Raw genomic sequence first — 17,416 nt, 5'->3', positions numbered from 1 at the left:
GCCGCGGCTCCCGCCATTCGCGCCCGGCCGAGACCTCGCCTTTAATCATCTCCCCAGATCTAATGGGATTTCTCTGCTGCAATTCATCACGCCACCCCCTCCCCGCACACACACTCACGCGCTCACCCGCGCGCTACCTCACCACACTCCAGGCGTCGGGGGTCGCCCGGGTACGTGCGGTGGCGAGGCGAGGAGAGGAGTCGGGACAGTCCGGCTGGCAGCCCGCGGTCCCGCCTTCCCTGCAGCCCGACAAACTTCGCTCGACTTTGACGCCTGTTCAGGGGCCTCTCGCGTCCTCACTGCGGAGGAACCCGGCGGGATGGTGGCCGGACCGGGGTTTGGAACGTCGCTCACGTCCCTCGCCTTGGCGTTGCCACAGGGGGGTCAGAACTTAGGGTACAATTCTAGGGAGAAAGTCTGAGGGCCTGGGGGCCGGGTCCAGATCCTTGTTCTTCCCTAAGCTGTGGCCGCCGAGGTCCGGGACGGGAACTCTGTCCTACTTGAAGTCCTTTCCTTCAACTTACCTTCCCACTGATCTCCTCACATGCCGAGCTCTGCCTCCCTCCCGGCCTGCCATTCTAACGCCCCCTATCCACTCCACGGTCTTAATTCGTCGTGGGAGGACCAATCTCGCAGCTCGCGACCCCGGAACCCTGCTTGGAAACCTGGCCCCACCTTCATCGTCCTGGGTCGAGGGAAGCTTTGCCTTGGAGTGGGCAACAAAGGGGGGTGTTGGAGAGTGTGAGGGAAGGAAGCTTTCTGCGTCTCCTCCGGACCTGCCCACACCGCTGAACTAGCTCAACTAAGCTCTCAGCGAAGCTACGTGTGCACGGATATTCTCTCACGGCAGCCAGTTGGTTGGTGGGGTCATGGGGCAGCGCTGGAAGTTGGGATTCGCTGTCCCTTGCCATATGTTTCTAACACGATGTGGAGTAGGGAGAAGGTGAGAGTTTCTAACCTCCTCACTGGATCCTTCTCGGCAGTATCCGAGGTCGGGGTAGTAGAACCAAGACCAGGCTGGGACCCTGGATGGCAGGTTTTTTTCTTTTCTTTTTTTAATCTGCATCCTCTCTGGACCTCTACTTCTATCCTCTGGGCCTCTCTGGCCCTCTACTTCTATCCCTACACTGTCCAGTGTCCTCACCCTGACCCCTGGCTGTCCAACCCGGTCCTTGGATAGCACAGGGAATTCACAGTGTGTGTTTCTGTTAGGGAGGTGGGTGGTAAGTTCCCCCAAAGAACCATCCAAAGGGATGGGTGGGAGGCAAAGGCTGCTCCCAGCTCAACTGTGCAAGGGTGCCTGGACAGCTCCCCTGGGGCTCAGGCCTGTGTGTGTGTGTGTGTGTGTGTGTGTTTGCTGGGTGTAGTCTGATGCCCCCTGTGTGGGTGTGTGAGTCTGAATGTGAGTATAATCAAAGCCTTGTGTGTCTGGAGTAGTGATCCGAGTGTGTCTGCACTTCAGGAGGTCTGAATGTTAGATGAAGGCTCAGCAGTTAGCAGGTGTGACTGGTGTGTGAGGCCACTAGTGTATGGTACAACCGCTGCCAGAGAGCTCCTTGCAATGCTGGAATGATACTGCGGGTCTCCAGGATGAAAGCCGGTGTGGTCTTGAGGCCAAGAGTACAGGAGCCCTCCTGGAGGCATGGGTGTTGAAAGTAATTTGTCCATTCTGTGGCCCCAAGCGTGTATGTCCCTGGCCAGCATCCTACCCTGACCCACTTGGACTTGGACTTCTCAGTGCCTGTAGAGCCACCTGCCCAAGGATTTGTTGGGTAGGGGTGCACCTTCTGGGGACAATCTTAAGGATCACCCACTCCCCAAGGGAGAGAAAGAGGCCCCAAAAGGCTAGATCAGGACAAGGACAGGTGAAAGGGCTGTGCACCTCCCCAGCAGGGCTTCGAGGCCTGCTCAGCTCTCTCCCAGCTTCTGGGAGCTTCAGCCTCAGGAAGGCAAGCCTCAGGCAGCGAGAACGCCTTAGACTGTGGACCTTTGAGGCCAGGCATGCATCCCGCAGTCTTGAAGCCTCACAGTGGGGTTCTCAGGGCTCTGCTCACACACAGACCGTAGAAAGACAAAAGAGGCAGGCAGCAGAATGCAATGTGCAAGGCCCCAAAACTACAGGAGGCCCAGGAGGCAGAGGCCTCCAAGTCAGGGCACAATTGAACTGGGTCTGGCTTAACCCTGCTGGCTCAGTCCCCTATGCCCCCCACAATTGTCTCAGCACATCAGTCTCTGGTGAGAGAAGCATCATGGGCTACCTGGCATCTCCCAAACCTGAGGGCCCCTCCTAGGCAATTCCAGCCACTGGGGGACTAGGGAAGCAATGTGGGAGGGGCAGCGCGGTGCCAGTGCCTGCTGTGTCAGTTTAATGATTTTTAATGAGCAATTACCTTTAGTCATTCTCCTAATTTCTGAATATCAATAAAGTTAATTAAACTCTGCATGTGTGAATGTGGCCTGGGGAGATTGTGAAGGTGGAAGCAGCAAGGACTGGGGTAGGGTTGGGTCTCCTGGAGTGGAGGCTGCCTCCTTGGCTGTGTGACCTTGGACCCATTGCTCCCCTTCTCTGAGCTCTGAGTGTGTGGTGGGAAAGGGGAAGAGAGAATGGCAAGTGCAATTTGCTTACTGGGAGGAGCGGCCTGGAGGAAGGAGAGGAGGGAGAGGAGGGCTTGGCCTCCGAGAGCCCCAGTGGTGCCAGGCTGCAAACCCAACCAAACCAAACCTACTGTCATCGAGTCAGTTCCTCATAGCGACCCTCATTGGGTTTCTGAAGCGATAAATCTTTACAGAAGTAGATTGCCTCGTCTGCCTTTCGGGGAGTGGCTGGTGGGTTTGAACCATCAACCTTCTGGTTAGCAGTCAAATGCCTTGGGACTGTGCCACCAGAGCTGCAGTGCTGCAGGGGTTAACAAACCCCAGCTGCCTTAACCTAAAATGGTAATTGCTGTTTCCTGCAAAGGCTTCGGTTGGTGCGGGATTCTGAGAGCACATTCCTGAGTCTGGAGGCTGCTACTAAAGCCGACAACAAACCCAGCTCCCTGTCCCCCAGCTTGGCCCTTTGGATTAGGAAGTGGAAGCTGGGGGGCTGGAGGGTGGGAAGGCCCATACAAGACAGTCTGGATCCCATCTAGGGTCCCAGAGGTTGATGTAGTGGACAGAAGGCTCCTCAGGGCCTCTGAGGAAACTGGAGGACGCAGAGGCTGCTGTAGGGAGGAGGAGAAGTCTAGGTTGACTATAGCCCCTCACAGGCCTAAGCCCATCATACTTGGCAGACCCTGGCAGCAGTCCCAGCCTCCTCAGCAGGGTGGCAGCTTAAAATACCTTGGGGACGCCTTGGGGTGCTAAATGGGTATCGAAGAGGCACAGAAGAGACTGGGCTTAATTGGAAACTGGGCTTAATTAGAAATTAAGCTTCCTCCTTCTCCCCTGCCATCCCCCTCCAGTGGCTGCCTGAATGGGTGTGTGGGGGGAATCAGAAAGCCTACTTCCTTAAGTCCCGCTTAGTTCCAATAGAGGAGCCCTGCTGGCACAACAGTTTAGCATTCAGTTTCTAACCAAAAGGTTGGAGGTTCAAACCCACTCAGCAGTTCTGAAGGAGAAAGACCTGGTGATCTGCTCCAGTAAAGATTATAGGCAAGAAAACCCTGTGGGGCACTTGCACTCTGTCACATGGGTCGCTTTCAGTCAAAATCAACTCAAGGACACCTAACAGCAACAATAGTATCACTAGGCACCAGTCTCCTGGTTCAGCTCAGGGATGCTGCACCCCTTCCCACCCCCCACCCCATCTGAGCAGAAACCCCCAAGCAAGAAAAGAGGGTGTGGAAAAGGCTTATAGGCAGGAATTACTTTAGCAAAAGAACCTCTCAGCCCAGACAGTTAGAAGCCCAGGCTACCCTAAGTGGTCTAAGGCAAGCTCCTGCCCTCTCTTGTCCTCCAGTTTCTGGAGCATTCAATGTAAGGCTGCATCAAGCCCATGACTGCCAAGCCTGGGAGTAATACATCAGGGACTTACAGGGCTTGTCAGTCAGGCAGATCTCTGGGTCCCCAGGTAACTGGCCTGCCCTCAGGGAGGGAGAGCCAGGATCTCTATGTAATAGGCTCCTAGGGGAGCCAATGCTGGCAGCCCTGGTCAGCAGTTAGAAGGTAGGAAGTAAGCACTAGGAGGTCTCCAAGGCCTGAATCTGCAATTCCAGCAAGGAAGCAGCAGGTCCAGGAAGCCGACTCACCCAGCCAAGCCAATAGCGTTTCAGCTTCAGTTCCCCAAACCAGCCACGTTCTCAACAGCCTCTGGCCTTTTGCAATACCCTCTGCCTGAAATTCTTCCCCATCTTGGGCCAACATGGCTCTCTCCATTTCATGCTTCAGGTCTCTGCTTAGCTGGCAATTCATGCAATTCTTCAGCACATACTTATAGGGCATCTACTGTGTGGCTTCACAGCGGAAGCCTTTCCTGACCTCCAGCCTAGATCCGGGAACTTTCTGTCTTCCACCTGTCCTGACTTTCCCCACCAGGGTACCCATCTTATCGGTTCATCTGTACCTGGTTAATTGATGCTCCTTGCCAGCAGCAAGTTTTAACTCCTTGCTCAGCCCCAGTGTCTTGGGGCAGCTCCAGAATAGGAATAGCTTCTTCCTATTCGGAGAAGCTGAGGGTTAGCTGGCTGGTTAGAATGGGGAGATGGACTCATGGCAGCTGGGACTGCATCTTAAAGCTGCGTTTACGTAGCAAGCACACTATTTTTACATAGATTGTATGTTAGGATTTTTTTCCCCTTCAAAACGATTGGCCAATTATCCCAACTGTAAATTATAGCCTTTACTTAGTTTTTTCTTTCCACAAATTAAGCTGTCACGCTGTCAGCCTGAGGTGGCTTGGGGGTGGGGTGCTGATGGCCATTCTGAGAGGACTAAAGCTTCTCCTGAGCCACCTTCGGTGCCAGCACTGCTTGTGTCCCGGTGGCACAGAGCCTAGCACATGTAGATATCAAATGCATGTTGAATAAATTAATGAGAATTGCACAGGAAGATAGCAGCAGAGTTAAGCTCTGAACCGAGGCTTCTCGACTCCTTCTTACAGCACCCACCCTAGGCACCCACCCAGTGCCTCTGCTGGCTGAGATGTCTTGTATGAACTTAAAGACTAAGGTAAAGGGGGAAATGGCCCTATTTCATCTAGTTTAATAGCTCCCTCATGTCAGTTTCAGGCTCATTCTGAGCCTGCTTAGAGGGAACAACATAGAACCTTGGGAGCAACTCTGAATGTGGTATGCTTCTGAATGGAGAAGTGGTGACATGGGATTTATCCAGGGTCATGTCCATTCAGGTCTGCAAGCCTTTCACAAGTCCTAAAAGAGCAAGCCTTAGGGTACATCCCTCCACCACCATTCATTCATTCATCCATTCTAGAAATATATATTAAAGTATGAGGCCTGATCTACAACACACAGGGCTTCACATACAAGCCTTTCACATGCCTTTTCTATTTAATACTCAGAACAAAATATTGTCCCCACTTTACAGATGAGGAAACTGAGTTTCAGTGAGATTAAGCCACTCACTGTGGGTTTCAAAGTAAGTAGAAAGCCTGCTTCAAATTCCTCCCCCACTGTCCTAGTTATCTATTGCTGCTAGAAGAGAAATACCACAAGTGGATGGCTTTAACAAACAGAAATTTATTTTCTCACAGTTTAGGAGGTTAGAAGTCCAAATTTAAGGTACTGGTTCTAGCGGAAGGGTTTCTCTCTCTGTTGGCTCTGGAGGAAGGTCCTTGTCTCTTTTTGCTTTTGCTCCTGGGAAATCTTCATGTGGCTTGGCATCTCTCTCTCTTCCCTCATCTCTTCTTGCTAGCCTTCATTTACTCTCTTTCATATCTCAAAAGAAATCTACTCAAAATACACCCTACACTAATCTTGCCTCATTAACATAACAAAGACAACCCATTCCCAAATGGGACTATAACTACAGGCATAGAGATTAGGATTTACACCACATATTTTGGGGAACACAATTCAATCCACAACATTCCACCCTTTGGACACCAAAATTTCACATCCTTGTCACATGCAAAGCACACAGTGGTGCCACTAGGGGATGTAGACTACATTAAGTGACACTGTCAGAGGGATTGACACCAAAATCACTGTCTAAAAAATTTTTATGCAGTGTTTCAGCAGAAAATTACTACATTTTGTAAAAATATCCTTGTAGTTAGTTATAAAAACAAGAACATTTTTCATAAGCCCAACTTACCAGTACCAATATACCTACAAGGCATTCGACGCTAATTTACTTTTTGTACCATCTAATGTGCTCCAGTCACAACTGTCATTATCACCCAATTACAGTGGTGCTTGAATCTCGGGGTTTGGTTTGCAAGTGCTACAAGCAGGCAGGCACTGTTGTTTTCATTGCTGCCAGTGTTTTTTTCTTTTTTGTTTGGTTTTGCTGATGTTTTATAGTTGCTGAGTTTTTCAAATTTTCTGTTGTTTTAGCTACAATATTGTGGTAATTAGTATTTGTGAACCTACATCAGTAACTTTTTTGAGAATGAAATTGTAATTAAAGGGAAAGAAGGAGAAAAATAAAAAAGGCTTCTACTCAGTTACTAATAACTGATAATGTTGTAATTCAGTGTAGAAAGATTTTACAAAACAATTTCATTATTAGTATTCATATAATCTAAGAAATATTACATTTAAGCAATTTATAACTGCATTTATCACATATTATTCTGTGATTCTACCACTTATCTATCAGTTTGTTGTACTATGGTGGCTTGTGTGGAGGCTGGAGGCTATGCCATCGGTATTTCAAATATCAACAGGGTCACCCATGGTGGACAGGTTTCAGTTGACCTTCCAGACTAAGACAGACTTGGAAGGAGAAAGGGGCCCTCCACTTTTCAAAGAATTGGCCAGTGACAACCTTATGAATAGCTGTGAAACACTGTCTGATTTATTACTGGAAAACTTTATGAATAGCCCTGAAACATTGTCCAATGTAGTGCCAGAAGATGAGCCCCTCAGATCAGAAGGCACTCAGAATATAACTGGGGAAGAGCTGCCTCCTCAGAGTAGAGCTGACCTTAATGATGTGGATGGGTAAAGCTTTTGGGACCTCTATTTGCTGATGTGACATGACTCAAAAAGGGAAGAAACAGCTGCACACATCCATTAATAATTGGAACATGGAATGTACGAAGTATGAATCTAGGAAAATTGGAAGTTGTAAAAATGAAACAGAATGCATAAAGATCAATATCATAGGCATTAGTGAGCTGAAATGGACTGGTTTGGGTCATTTTGAATCAGACAGCCATATGATCTACTATGCCGAGAATGACAAATTGAAGAGGAATGATGTGGTATTCATCATTACAAAGAATGTTTCAAGATCTATCCTGAAGTACAATGCTGTCAGTGATAGGATAATATCCATATGCCTACAAGGGAGACTGGGAGCTCTGGTAGCATAGTGGCTAAGGCACTTGACTGCTAACCAGAAGGCTGGCGGTTCAAACCCACCAGCCACTCCTCGGAAGGAAGGTTGGGCAATCCTACTTCCGTAGTGATACTGCCTCGGAAACCCAAGGAGGGGTCGCTATGAGTCGGGGCTGACTCGACGGCAAACAACAACAACAACAACAAGGGAGACCAGTTAATACTACTATTATTCAAATTTATGCACCAACCACCAAAGCCAAAGACAAGGAAATTGAAGATTTTTACCAACTTTTGCAGTCTGAAGTTGACCAAACATGCAATCAAGATGTGTTGATTATCACTGGTGACTGGAATGCAAACATTGGAAACAAAGAAGAATCATTGGTAGTTGGAAAATATGGCCTTAGTGATAGAAATAATGCTGGAGATAGCATGACAGAATTTTGTAACACCAACGACTTATTCATAGCAAATGTTTTTTTCAACAACACAAATGATGGCTATACACATGGACTTCACCAGATGGAGTACACAGGAATCAGATCGACTACATATGTGGAAGGAAGTGATGGAGAAGCTCAATATTTTCAGCCAAAACAAGACCAGGAGCTGACTGTGGAACAGACCATAAACTGCTCGTATGCAAGTTCAAGTTGAAGCTGAAGACAAAACAAGTCCATGAGAGCCAAAATATGACCTTGATTATATCCCTCCTGAATTTAGAGACCATCTAAAGAATAAATTGGATGCATTGAACGCCAGTGACTGAAAACCAGAGGAATTGTGGGATGACATCAAGAACATCATCCATGAAGAAAGCAAAAGGTCATTGAAAAAGCAGGAAAGGGAGAAAAGACCAAAATGGATGTCAGAAGAGACTGTGAAACTTGCCCTTGAAAAGAGAGTAGGTAAAGCAAATGGAAGAAATGACAAGATAAATGAGCTTAACAGAAGAAGATTTCAAAGAGTAGCTCGCAAAGACAAAGTCAATTATTATAATGAAATGTGGAAAAACCTGGAGTTAGAAAACCAAAAGGGAAGAACACACTTGGCATTTCTCAAACTGAAAGAACTAAAGAAAAAATTCAAGCCTCAAGCTGCACTATTGAACGACTCTGTGGGCAAAATATTGAAAGATGCAGGAAACATCAAAAGAAGATGGAAGGAATACACAGAGTTACTGTATCAACTTGGTCAATGTTCATCCATTTCAGGAGGTGATCTATGATCAAGAACCAATGGTATTGACGGACAAAATTGAAGCTGCACTGAAGGAATTAGAGAAAAACAAGGCCCCAGGAATTGACAGAATACCCATTGAGATGTTTCAACAAACAGATGATGTGCTGGAGGCACTCACTTCTCTCCCAAGAAATTTGGAAGAGAGCTACCTGGCCAACTGACTGGAAAAGGTCCATATTTGTACCCATTCCAAAGAAAGGTGATCCCACAGAACGTGGAAATTTTTTTAACAATAACATTAATATCTCACACAAATAAAATCTTACTGAAGATAATTCAGAAAGAGTTGCAGCAGAATACTGACAGAGAACTTCCAGAAATGCAAGCTGAATTCAGAAGACATGGAACAAGGGACATCATTGCTGATGTCAGATGGATCTTGACTGAAAGCAAAGAATACCAGAAATATATTTACTTGTGTTTTATTGACTATGCAAAAGCATTTGATTGTGTGGATCATAACAAATTATAGATAACACTGAGAAGAGTGGGAATTCCAGAACACTTGATTGTGCTCACCAGGAACCTGTATGTAGACCCGGAGGCTGTCATTTGAACAGAACAAGGGGATTCTGCATGGTTTAAAATAAGGAAGGGAGTGTATCAGGGTGGTATCCTTTCACCATACTTGTTCAATCTGTATGCTGAGCAAATAATATGAGAAGCTGGACTATTGCAAATAATATGAGAAGCTGGACTATATGAAGAATGTGGTATCATAATAAATAGAGAAAAGATTGAAGTTGTTAAAGATTTCGTATTACTTGGTTCCACGATCAACACCAATGGAAGCAGCAGTCGAGACATCAGACAATGTATTGCACTGGGCAAATCTGCTGCAAAAGACCTCTTTAAAGTGCTGAAGAGTGAAGATGTCTCCACGAAGACTAAGGTGCACCTAAGTGGCACCATGGTATCTTCAATTGCCTCATATGCATGTGAGAACTCGACAATGAACAAGGAAGACAGAGAAAGAGTTGATGCTTTTGAATTGTGGTGTTGGCAAAGAATACTGAAAGTACCATGGACTAACAAAAGAACTAACGAATCTGTCCTGGAAGAAGTGCAGCTGGAATGCTCCTTGGAAGTGAGAATGGCCAGAGTTCATCTTACCTCTTTGTTCAGCTCTGGTAGCGTAGTGCCTAAGGCACTTGACTGCTAACTAGAATAGAAGGCTGGTGGTTCAAACCCACCAGCCACTCCTTGGAAGGAAGGTTGGGCAATCTACTTCCGTAGTGACACTGCCTCAGAAACCCAAGGAGGGATCACTATGAGTCAGGTCCGACTCCATGGCGCATAACAACAACAATAACTTTGTTCAGAAGGGACCATTCCCTGGAGAAGGATATCATGCTAGGTAAAGTGAAGGGTCAAAGAAAAAGGGGAAGGCCCTCAATGACATGGATTGATACTGTGGGTGCTATGATGGGCTCAGATATAGCAGGAATTGTGAGGCTGGCACGGGACCAGGCAGCATTTCATTCTGTTGTACACAGGGTCACTATGAGTTGTAGCTGACTCAACAGCACCTAACAGCAACAACATTTTTTGTTATTGTCGTGGCACAGTTCATTTTTAAGTCCATCTCTTTCTTCTCAAATTTTACTATAAGCAGCAAGGAGAAACCACACAGCTCCTTTAAGATCTTGCTTAGAAATCTCATCACCCAGATATTCAAGTTCATCACTTACAAATTCTACCTTCCAACAAATATTTGAACTTAATTCAGACAAGTTCTTTGCCACTGCATACAAAAATATCACCCTTCTTCCATTGCCCAATCACATGTTCATAATTTTCTTTTAAAGCCTCACCAGAAGTACATTTAACATCCACATTTCTAGCAACATTCTCTTGCTGGCACCATATGTATTCTCTTAAGATGATAGAGACTTTCTCTATAGCTCTCCTCATTTCTTTCTGTGCCCTCATCAGAATTGCCTTTGACATCCATAATTCTACCAACAGACTTTTCAAGAGAATCTAGGTTTTACCATTAGACATCTGTCTTAGTTATCCAGTGATGCTATAACATAAATACCACAAGTGGATGGCTTTAACAAACAGAAATTTAATTCTCATAAAGTTTAGGAAGCTAGCAGTCCAAATTCAGGGCACCAGCTCTAGAAGAAGGCTTTCTCTCTCTGTTGGTTCTAGGGGAAGGTCCTTGTCTCCTTTCAACATCTGTGGGTTCAGTGTCCTTTGGAGATCTCCATGTGTCTTAGAATGAATCTTCCCCTGGGCCTACGAAGTTCTCAGCACAGGAGCCCTAGGTCCAAAAGATACATTCTGCTCCCACCTCTTCTTTCTGGTGGTACTGAAGTCTCTCTGATCTCTGTTGTCTTATTTAATCTCTTCTATATCTCAGAAGAGATTGACTCAAAATAAACCTAATCCTGTAGATTTTATCCTCCTTTATTAACATAACCAAGGTTAGGATTTACAATACATAGGATAATTATATCAGATCACAAAATGTAGGATAATTATATAATGCTAAGAATCATCACCTAGCCAAGGTGACACATGTATTTTAGGGACACAGTTCAATCCATAATAACATCTTCCAGTCTCTACCCACTACCTAATTCCAAAACCACTTCCACATTGTAGGTATTTGTTAAAGCACCACCCCCACTTCTCAGTACCAAATTTTATCTTCATTATCTAGTGCTGCTATAACAGGAATGCTACAAATCGAGGCTTTAATAAACAAATTTATTTTCTCACAATGTAGGAGGTTAGAAGTCCAAATTTAAGGTACTGGTCCTAGGGGAGGGCTTTCTCCCTCTGTTGGCTCTGGAGGAAGGGCCCTTGCTTTTGCTACTAGCAGATCTGCATGTGGTTCAGCATCTCTCCTCCTCATCTCTGCTTGCTAGCTTGCATTTAATTTCTTTTCTATCTCAAAAGAGATTAACTCAAGATACACCCTACATTAATCCTGCCTCATTAACATAACAAAGGCAATCCATTCCCAAATGGGATTATAACCACTGGCATTGAGGTTGGGATTTACAGCATATATTTTGGGGACACACAATTCAACCCATAACACCAGGCTGGGGCAGAGCTTCAGTACAGGAAGGTGGGAATCACAATAATAACATAACACCAATAATAATATCAAATATTTATTAGCTATCAACTATGTACCAGATACTGTGCTAAATACATTGTATATATTAGATCACTTAGTCTTCGTATCACCTCTGTGAGATAGAAACTATTATCTGCATTTTATAGGCCAAGTTCAAGTCCATGCTCCTAACTTTCCTGTAGCACCTATTTACAGTGATGATAGTTGCTTATCTCCCTTACATCCACCCTCAGTCAAATGTTTAATGGCTGAAAGTCAGATGAACTTTCCTAGCTGGAGTCTTAGCCCAGAGGTTGCTGACCTTGAGTGGTTCTCACTCTCCTACCCTCCGGAGGCCTTGGTGAATGAGAGGACCAGTCACTCTTGTCCTGGCATCCTAGGCTGCCCTACTCCACCTCCTCAACCCCCATCAAGGCCAGCCCTGGTGGGAAGGCCCAGGCTTGCCTACAGCTCAGCTCTTGAGCAAGGCTGGGCACCAGGCCCACTCTACGTCCCTCCACCTGCCTACCTGCTGCCCAGCCACCAGCCCTGGGAAAGGAAGATCAATGCCGCAGCCGCCGGCACAGTGTTGTTGGCCATTGATTGTTGAGATTTCTCGGCGGGCTCCAGAGCAAACAGACCTGCTGCTTTTCCAACAACAATCCGGGTCTTTAGCTGCAGTCTGCAGCTCGCTGGCAGCAGGCTGGAGGGAAGGGGTGGGAGTGGGAGGTCCCGGCTGGGTCCAACAGGAACAAGGGGCTCTGCCAGGAGATAAGCAGGGACTGAGTGGGCATGGCAAAGGGGACAATGGGAAGACTGAGTGAGGACACTAGGATAAATCCTAGATGCTGTGCATGCTTTGTTTGGTCCAACCTATACATTTCTGTTCACCTATATTTCTCTACCCACAATGCCATCCTGGGTCCTTTTGCTTATTTCAGCTCTCCCACCCTATTCTGTCCTGATCACCTGGCCTGAAGACTCACTCTGTCCTCCAAATACCAATGGTGCTCTCTATCACCCATTAGGAAATTAGCCTGTCCACCCTTCATCCACCCATCCAATTCTCCATTCAACACCCCAACCTAGCAGATGCTTCCCTAGGCAGAAATACAACATAATCTCTACCCTTAAGGATCTTAGTTTGGAGGGAAAGCTGCCTTTTTAATGAGCTCAGCTGTGATTGCCTCCCCAGCAAGACCAGGGATCCTTTGATTTTAATTAAATGAGATGCTAAATAGTATCTATATGATCCAACAGTCTGGCCTTCAGGACAGGAGACTCTTGAGCAAGGACTGCTCTGGACCTCAGTTTCTCATCTGTAGCAAGAAGCTTTACCTTTTGAGTCTTTGAGGGCCCAACAAGTCTCTGGGGTGCCATGCTGAGTGCCCTCCATCACAACTCTTTCCATCTCTACTGGATATAGGCTTCCCCCTAACCCCCAATAAAGCAGAGCAGGTGCAGGGCCCTTCTGCAGAACCCAAGTGATGGCTCCCCAGTGCAGTGTCCAGAAGCCCACCAGGAACTGTGACACCCTGGCACCATCCCCAGCCTCTCCCCTCAGTTCCTGATTCCTCCTCTCCCCACAGGGTCCTCTCTTCATGCTCAGGACCCTCCCTCCAGCTGGTCATTGGGCTGAGAGGGCAGAACTGCAGGCCTAGTGAAAAAGCCCTGAACCATTGAGCCCTCCCCTCTCCTCCCCTGCCCTAAGATGTTCATTTACATGCTGTTTATCTCAGTTTGCAGGCTGGATCCTTGTTAAAGGCACAGAAGCAGACCCTGCCCTCCATCTCGCAGCCCAGATCCCTACATACACACACACACACACACACACATACACACAGCCATAGCTTCTCCCTCCCTCCTTCCAAGCCCAGCAGCTGAGCACCAGCTTCTTTGTCCCCCAAGCAGCCACCTGCTGAGTGTCTGGCCTGGGTCCCACCAGCCAGCAGGTGCCCAGGGAGTTCCAGAGCCAGGGAGGGGATATATCAGGCTGTGTTGGGGAACCAACTTGTTATCAGGGGGAAGAGGCAGCCCCCAAGGAGGAATGGGATCAGAGGAGCACTGGTCAGGGAACCAGGACCCCAAGGTTCTTGTTGACTGGATGACATTGGGCAAATCGCAAATCGTGTTACCTCCCTGTTTCCTTAGGAATTCAGAGTGCCTGCCCCACCTCTTTCATGGAATAGCATCAGAGAGTGGTCACTGGGAAGAAACCGGAAGCCCCTGGTGAGGGGAGGACCCTCTGACAGCCAGAGCTGCCCAGCACTCAGAGGGGTTGATTAGTCATAGTCACATCAGAAGCTGGAGGAGCCCAGGGCTGGGCTATTGTGGCAGAAGGGGAAGGGGTACCAGTTGGTCCAGGAAGGTGAGATTAGCAGTGCAGAAGGTAAAAAATTGGGGTTCAGGGTGATTTGCACCCCACCCCCTTGATGCTCTGATAGCCGTCATCTTAGATCATTTACATTCAGCCCAAAGATGTGCTGTGGGCCCCAACCATCAGGTCTGGCAACCGGCAGACTCCCTCCTGTCATGAAGCCCCATTTTCTGGCTGGTTAAAGGAAATGGGGGAGATAGGGTCACTTTCTTTTGAGGACACATAAGGTAGGTGTGAAGGTAGGACCAAATAAGGCACACACCAGAGACTCCCCTCCTCTCCTCCACTGTGTACTCAGTTCTGCCCATCTTCAGGCACAGCCCTCCTGCTGCTTTACTGGTCCTGCCAGCTCCCTCCCATCCCCTTCTCTGCCTTCCATCCCAATTTGGATGGTCTGTTGTTTAGGTGGGAGAGTGCTACTGAGGCCCCAGTCTCCTGGGTGGTGCCCTGAGTCTGGTCCCTACTGTGCCTGCATCCCTGATGCTGCCTCTGGTGTCCCCTGGTCCTCCTCTGTCGTGGGTCTCAAGCAGAGGGGCATGGACAGGGCAGGCCTTAGCCCTCCTCAACTCAGGGTGTCCAGATACCCAGGCTTTGGTGGTCCCAGGAGGTCAAGGCAAGGTTGGGGAAAGGGAGAGGCCTGAGGGCTTATGGGCTGACCAGCTGGATTAGTCTGATGTTCCTAAAGGTTGGAGGATAGGAACCCCAGATGTACAGGTAGCCATGTCTGTGTGCATCTCTGGTTTGTCCACCTACCCCTGGGTATATGTGTCCATATGTCCCTGCATATCTCTGACCTTCTGTCCTTAGATGTCTCTATCCCTACATCCTAGGGGCTGTAGCCCTAGGCATAGGCTCAGCAGGTCCCAGATCAGGCTGGTCTCTCCCCTTCTCTGAAGCCCCCTCCACTCCTTCCTCCCTAATCTTGGGCTCCACTGACCCCTCAAGGAGACTCTAGCTGGAGCTGCTGCTATTTTTAGCAGCTCAGCACCCCTCCCCTCCCCCACTCAGGCTTGTCAGGGAAGTGGAGGGGACAGGCCAAGCCCAGGGAGCCTCACAGGCTGGGGTGCTAGGCAGGAGAGACTGCTTCCCCTCAGCCCCACAAGACCATGGCAGCAAGGGGAGCCTGGGCTAGTCCACAGGTACAGATGTGGAAAGGTTAGGCTCCATCCCACTTGCCTGGACCTAGAAGATCTCTGATGGCTCTCTCCTCCCCACAAGTCCCCAGCATCTGGAATGGCCAGCTCTGTAGGGACTCCACCCCCAGGTCATTTGGAAGTAAAGCTGGGATTCCCAGGTCTCTCCCACCTCATAGAAACTGTAAGGGGCAGGGAAGGGCTCAAAGTGTCAGGAAGTGAGGAGGAGGGAGGCACACTTGGATGAGGTTAGCCACCCAGGAACCTCTGCATTTGCCCTTGTACTTCCTGGAGGGGTTTCAGCCCCCTCTTGAGGCTCTCAGTTCAGCCCAGGATCCCACCCCACCATTGGCCAACTACTCTGGAAAATGGCAATAGCTAGCAAAGTGTAGGGTAGGCAGTGCAAGGAGCCTGAACAGAGTGGCCAAGGAGAGAGGCTGGAGCCCCCCAGAGGGGGTGCTGCCCTCTGAGTTCAGGCTGCCCTTGCTTTTAGAGCTCTTTTGTGTCTGTGGCTGTCCTTCTATCTGTCTCCTAGGGTTGGCAGGGAGGGACGACGGGTCTGGGTCTGCCTCCTGGGTCCAGCTAGGCCACCGCCCATAGGTCACATCAGTTCTCTGAGCCTCTATCTTTATCTGTGGCATTAGGAGGATAAATCAGATGGTATAAGTGAAGACTCAGCACAGAAGCTGGCACATAATAAGTGCTCAGAATATTGTATTTCTCTCTTCTCCTCATCCCTCCACCCCTCACCCCCACCAAGTACACATACCCACACATGCACACATACATCCTCACACACTCGCACACAAAATCACACAGCCGAGGCCTTCCAATGCTCAGAAAACACTGACCAGCAAATGGAGACGAAAAGCCTGGGGTCTAATGCTTGCCTGTGTCCCCACCCTGCCTACCCCCCAACATTTATCCTTGCCCACCAGGCATTGGACATCAATAATAGAGGGGCCATGGCTCTGCCCCATCCACCCAAACACTTTCTGAAAATCCAAGAACCACGTATTGTATGGAAAACCAAACAGGCCCAGAGGGAGCAGGACAAGGCCAAGGTCACACAGCCTCTAAGTGGCCAATCTCTACAGGCCTCTGACAAAGCCTCAGAAAACTCCTCAGCTTTCACCTAACAACCAACACCCTGATCCCCTCCAGGAATCTGGATTTGGGACCCCTCCAACCCCAGACTCTAATCCATTTCCTCTCAGATACAATTGACAGGAAGTGAGGAGGAGGAGGGAGGCACACGTGGATGAAGTTAGCCACCCAGGGACCTCTGCATCTGCCCTTGTACTTCCTGGAGGGGTTTCAGGCCCCTCCTGAGGCTCAGTTCAGCCACAGGGCAAAGGTCACAAAGATAGGGAGGTGACTTGGCCCTGGCACCCAGAACAGACCCTTCACCTGACCAAAGGCTGCAGAATCTTGGGGCCACTGGGCTAGTGGTTCATCTCAGAAGTGGACGCAGCCTCAATGGTGTTGACTTTTGAACCTGGGGGTGGCAGCTGGGAGGGGGCGTAGCAGCCCAGAGATGCTGATCTGAGGCTCAGGAAAGTACTTGTTCTTGGGCCCTGTTACCTATGACCCTGTCTTGCTGGGTTAAATAGCTGTCCTTGGGGAGTGTCTGAAGCCAGGCTGGGGAGCAGAAGATGGGAGGGGCATGGCTACTCCTCCCTAGATCAACTCTAGTCCTCTGATTGCACCACTGGGCTGGGCTGGCCCTGGTACGGCTCTAGGGAAAATGCAGCTCCTGCCTCCACAGCCCTCCTAGTCCCAGCTGACATTTCCAAGGTTTTCCATTCAGAGAATTACGGTCTCTGCTGCTGATAGGGTAGTGGTGGTGGAAGCGGCTGACAGTGGGGGGAGGGCTGACTTGAGCGCCCAGCTCAAGGCCTCATCCCTCTAGCCACTCACTTTCACTTCACACTTCCACCTTGGCACCAGCAGGTAGCTAGCTCCCTCACTCCTCTACCTCCTGCCTAACACAGCAGGCAGGGGAAAGGACTATGAGGCCTGAAGGTAGCAGGTGGACAGAAATCCCTCCAGTGAGGGAAGGAAGTCTAGCACCACACCTCTGCCCCTATCTAGACCCTCTTCCTAACTACTACTGGGACTTGGCATAATCAGGGCAGGGGTA

General features: G+C 48.7%; 1 protein-coding gene across 1 annotated transcript in view; it reads left to right on the top strand.

Moving 5' to 3' along the window:
- SEZ6 (seizure related 6 homolog) overlaps positions 1-17,416 on the top strand; it is a 52,603-nt gene that overhangs the window by 761 nt on the left and 34,426 nt on the right. The window contains exon 3 of the mRNA XM_042780485.1: positions 246-322. Within this exon, the coding sequence (XP_042636419.1) occupies positions 246-322 (77 nt within the window). The remainder of the gene's footprint in view (positions 1-245; positions 323-17,416) is intronic.

The sequence above is a fragment of the Orycteropus afer genome, unplaced genomic scaffold (assembly GCF_000298275.1).
Source record: "Orycteropus afer afer isolate SDZICR_OR568_19922 unplaced genomic scaffold, OryAfe1.0 scaffold00042, whole genome shotgun sequence".
Classification (NCBI taxonomy): domain Eukaryota; kingdom Metazoa; phylum Chordata; class Mammalia; order Tubulidentata; family Orycteropodidae; genus Orycteropus; species Orycteropus afer.
This window is presented reverse-complemented; position numbering and strand designations above follow the sequence as displayed.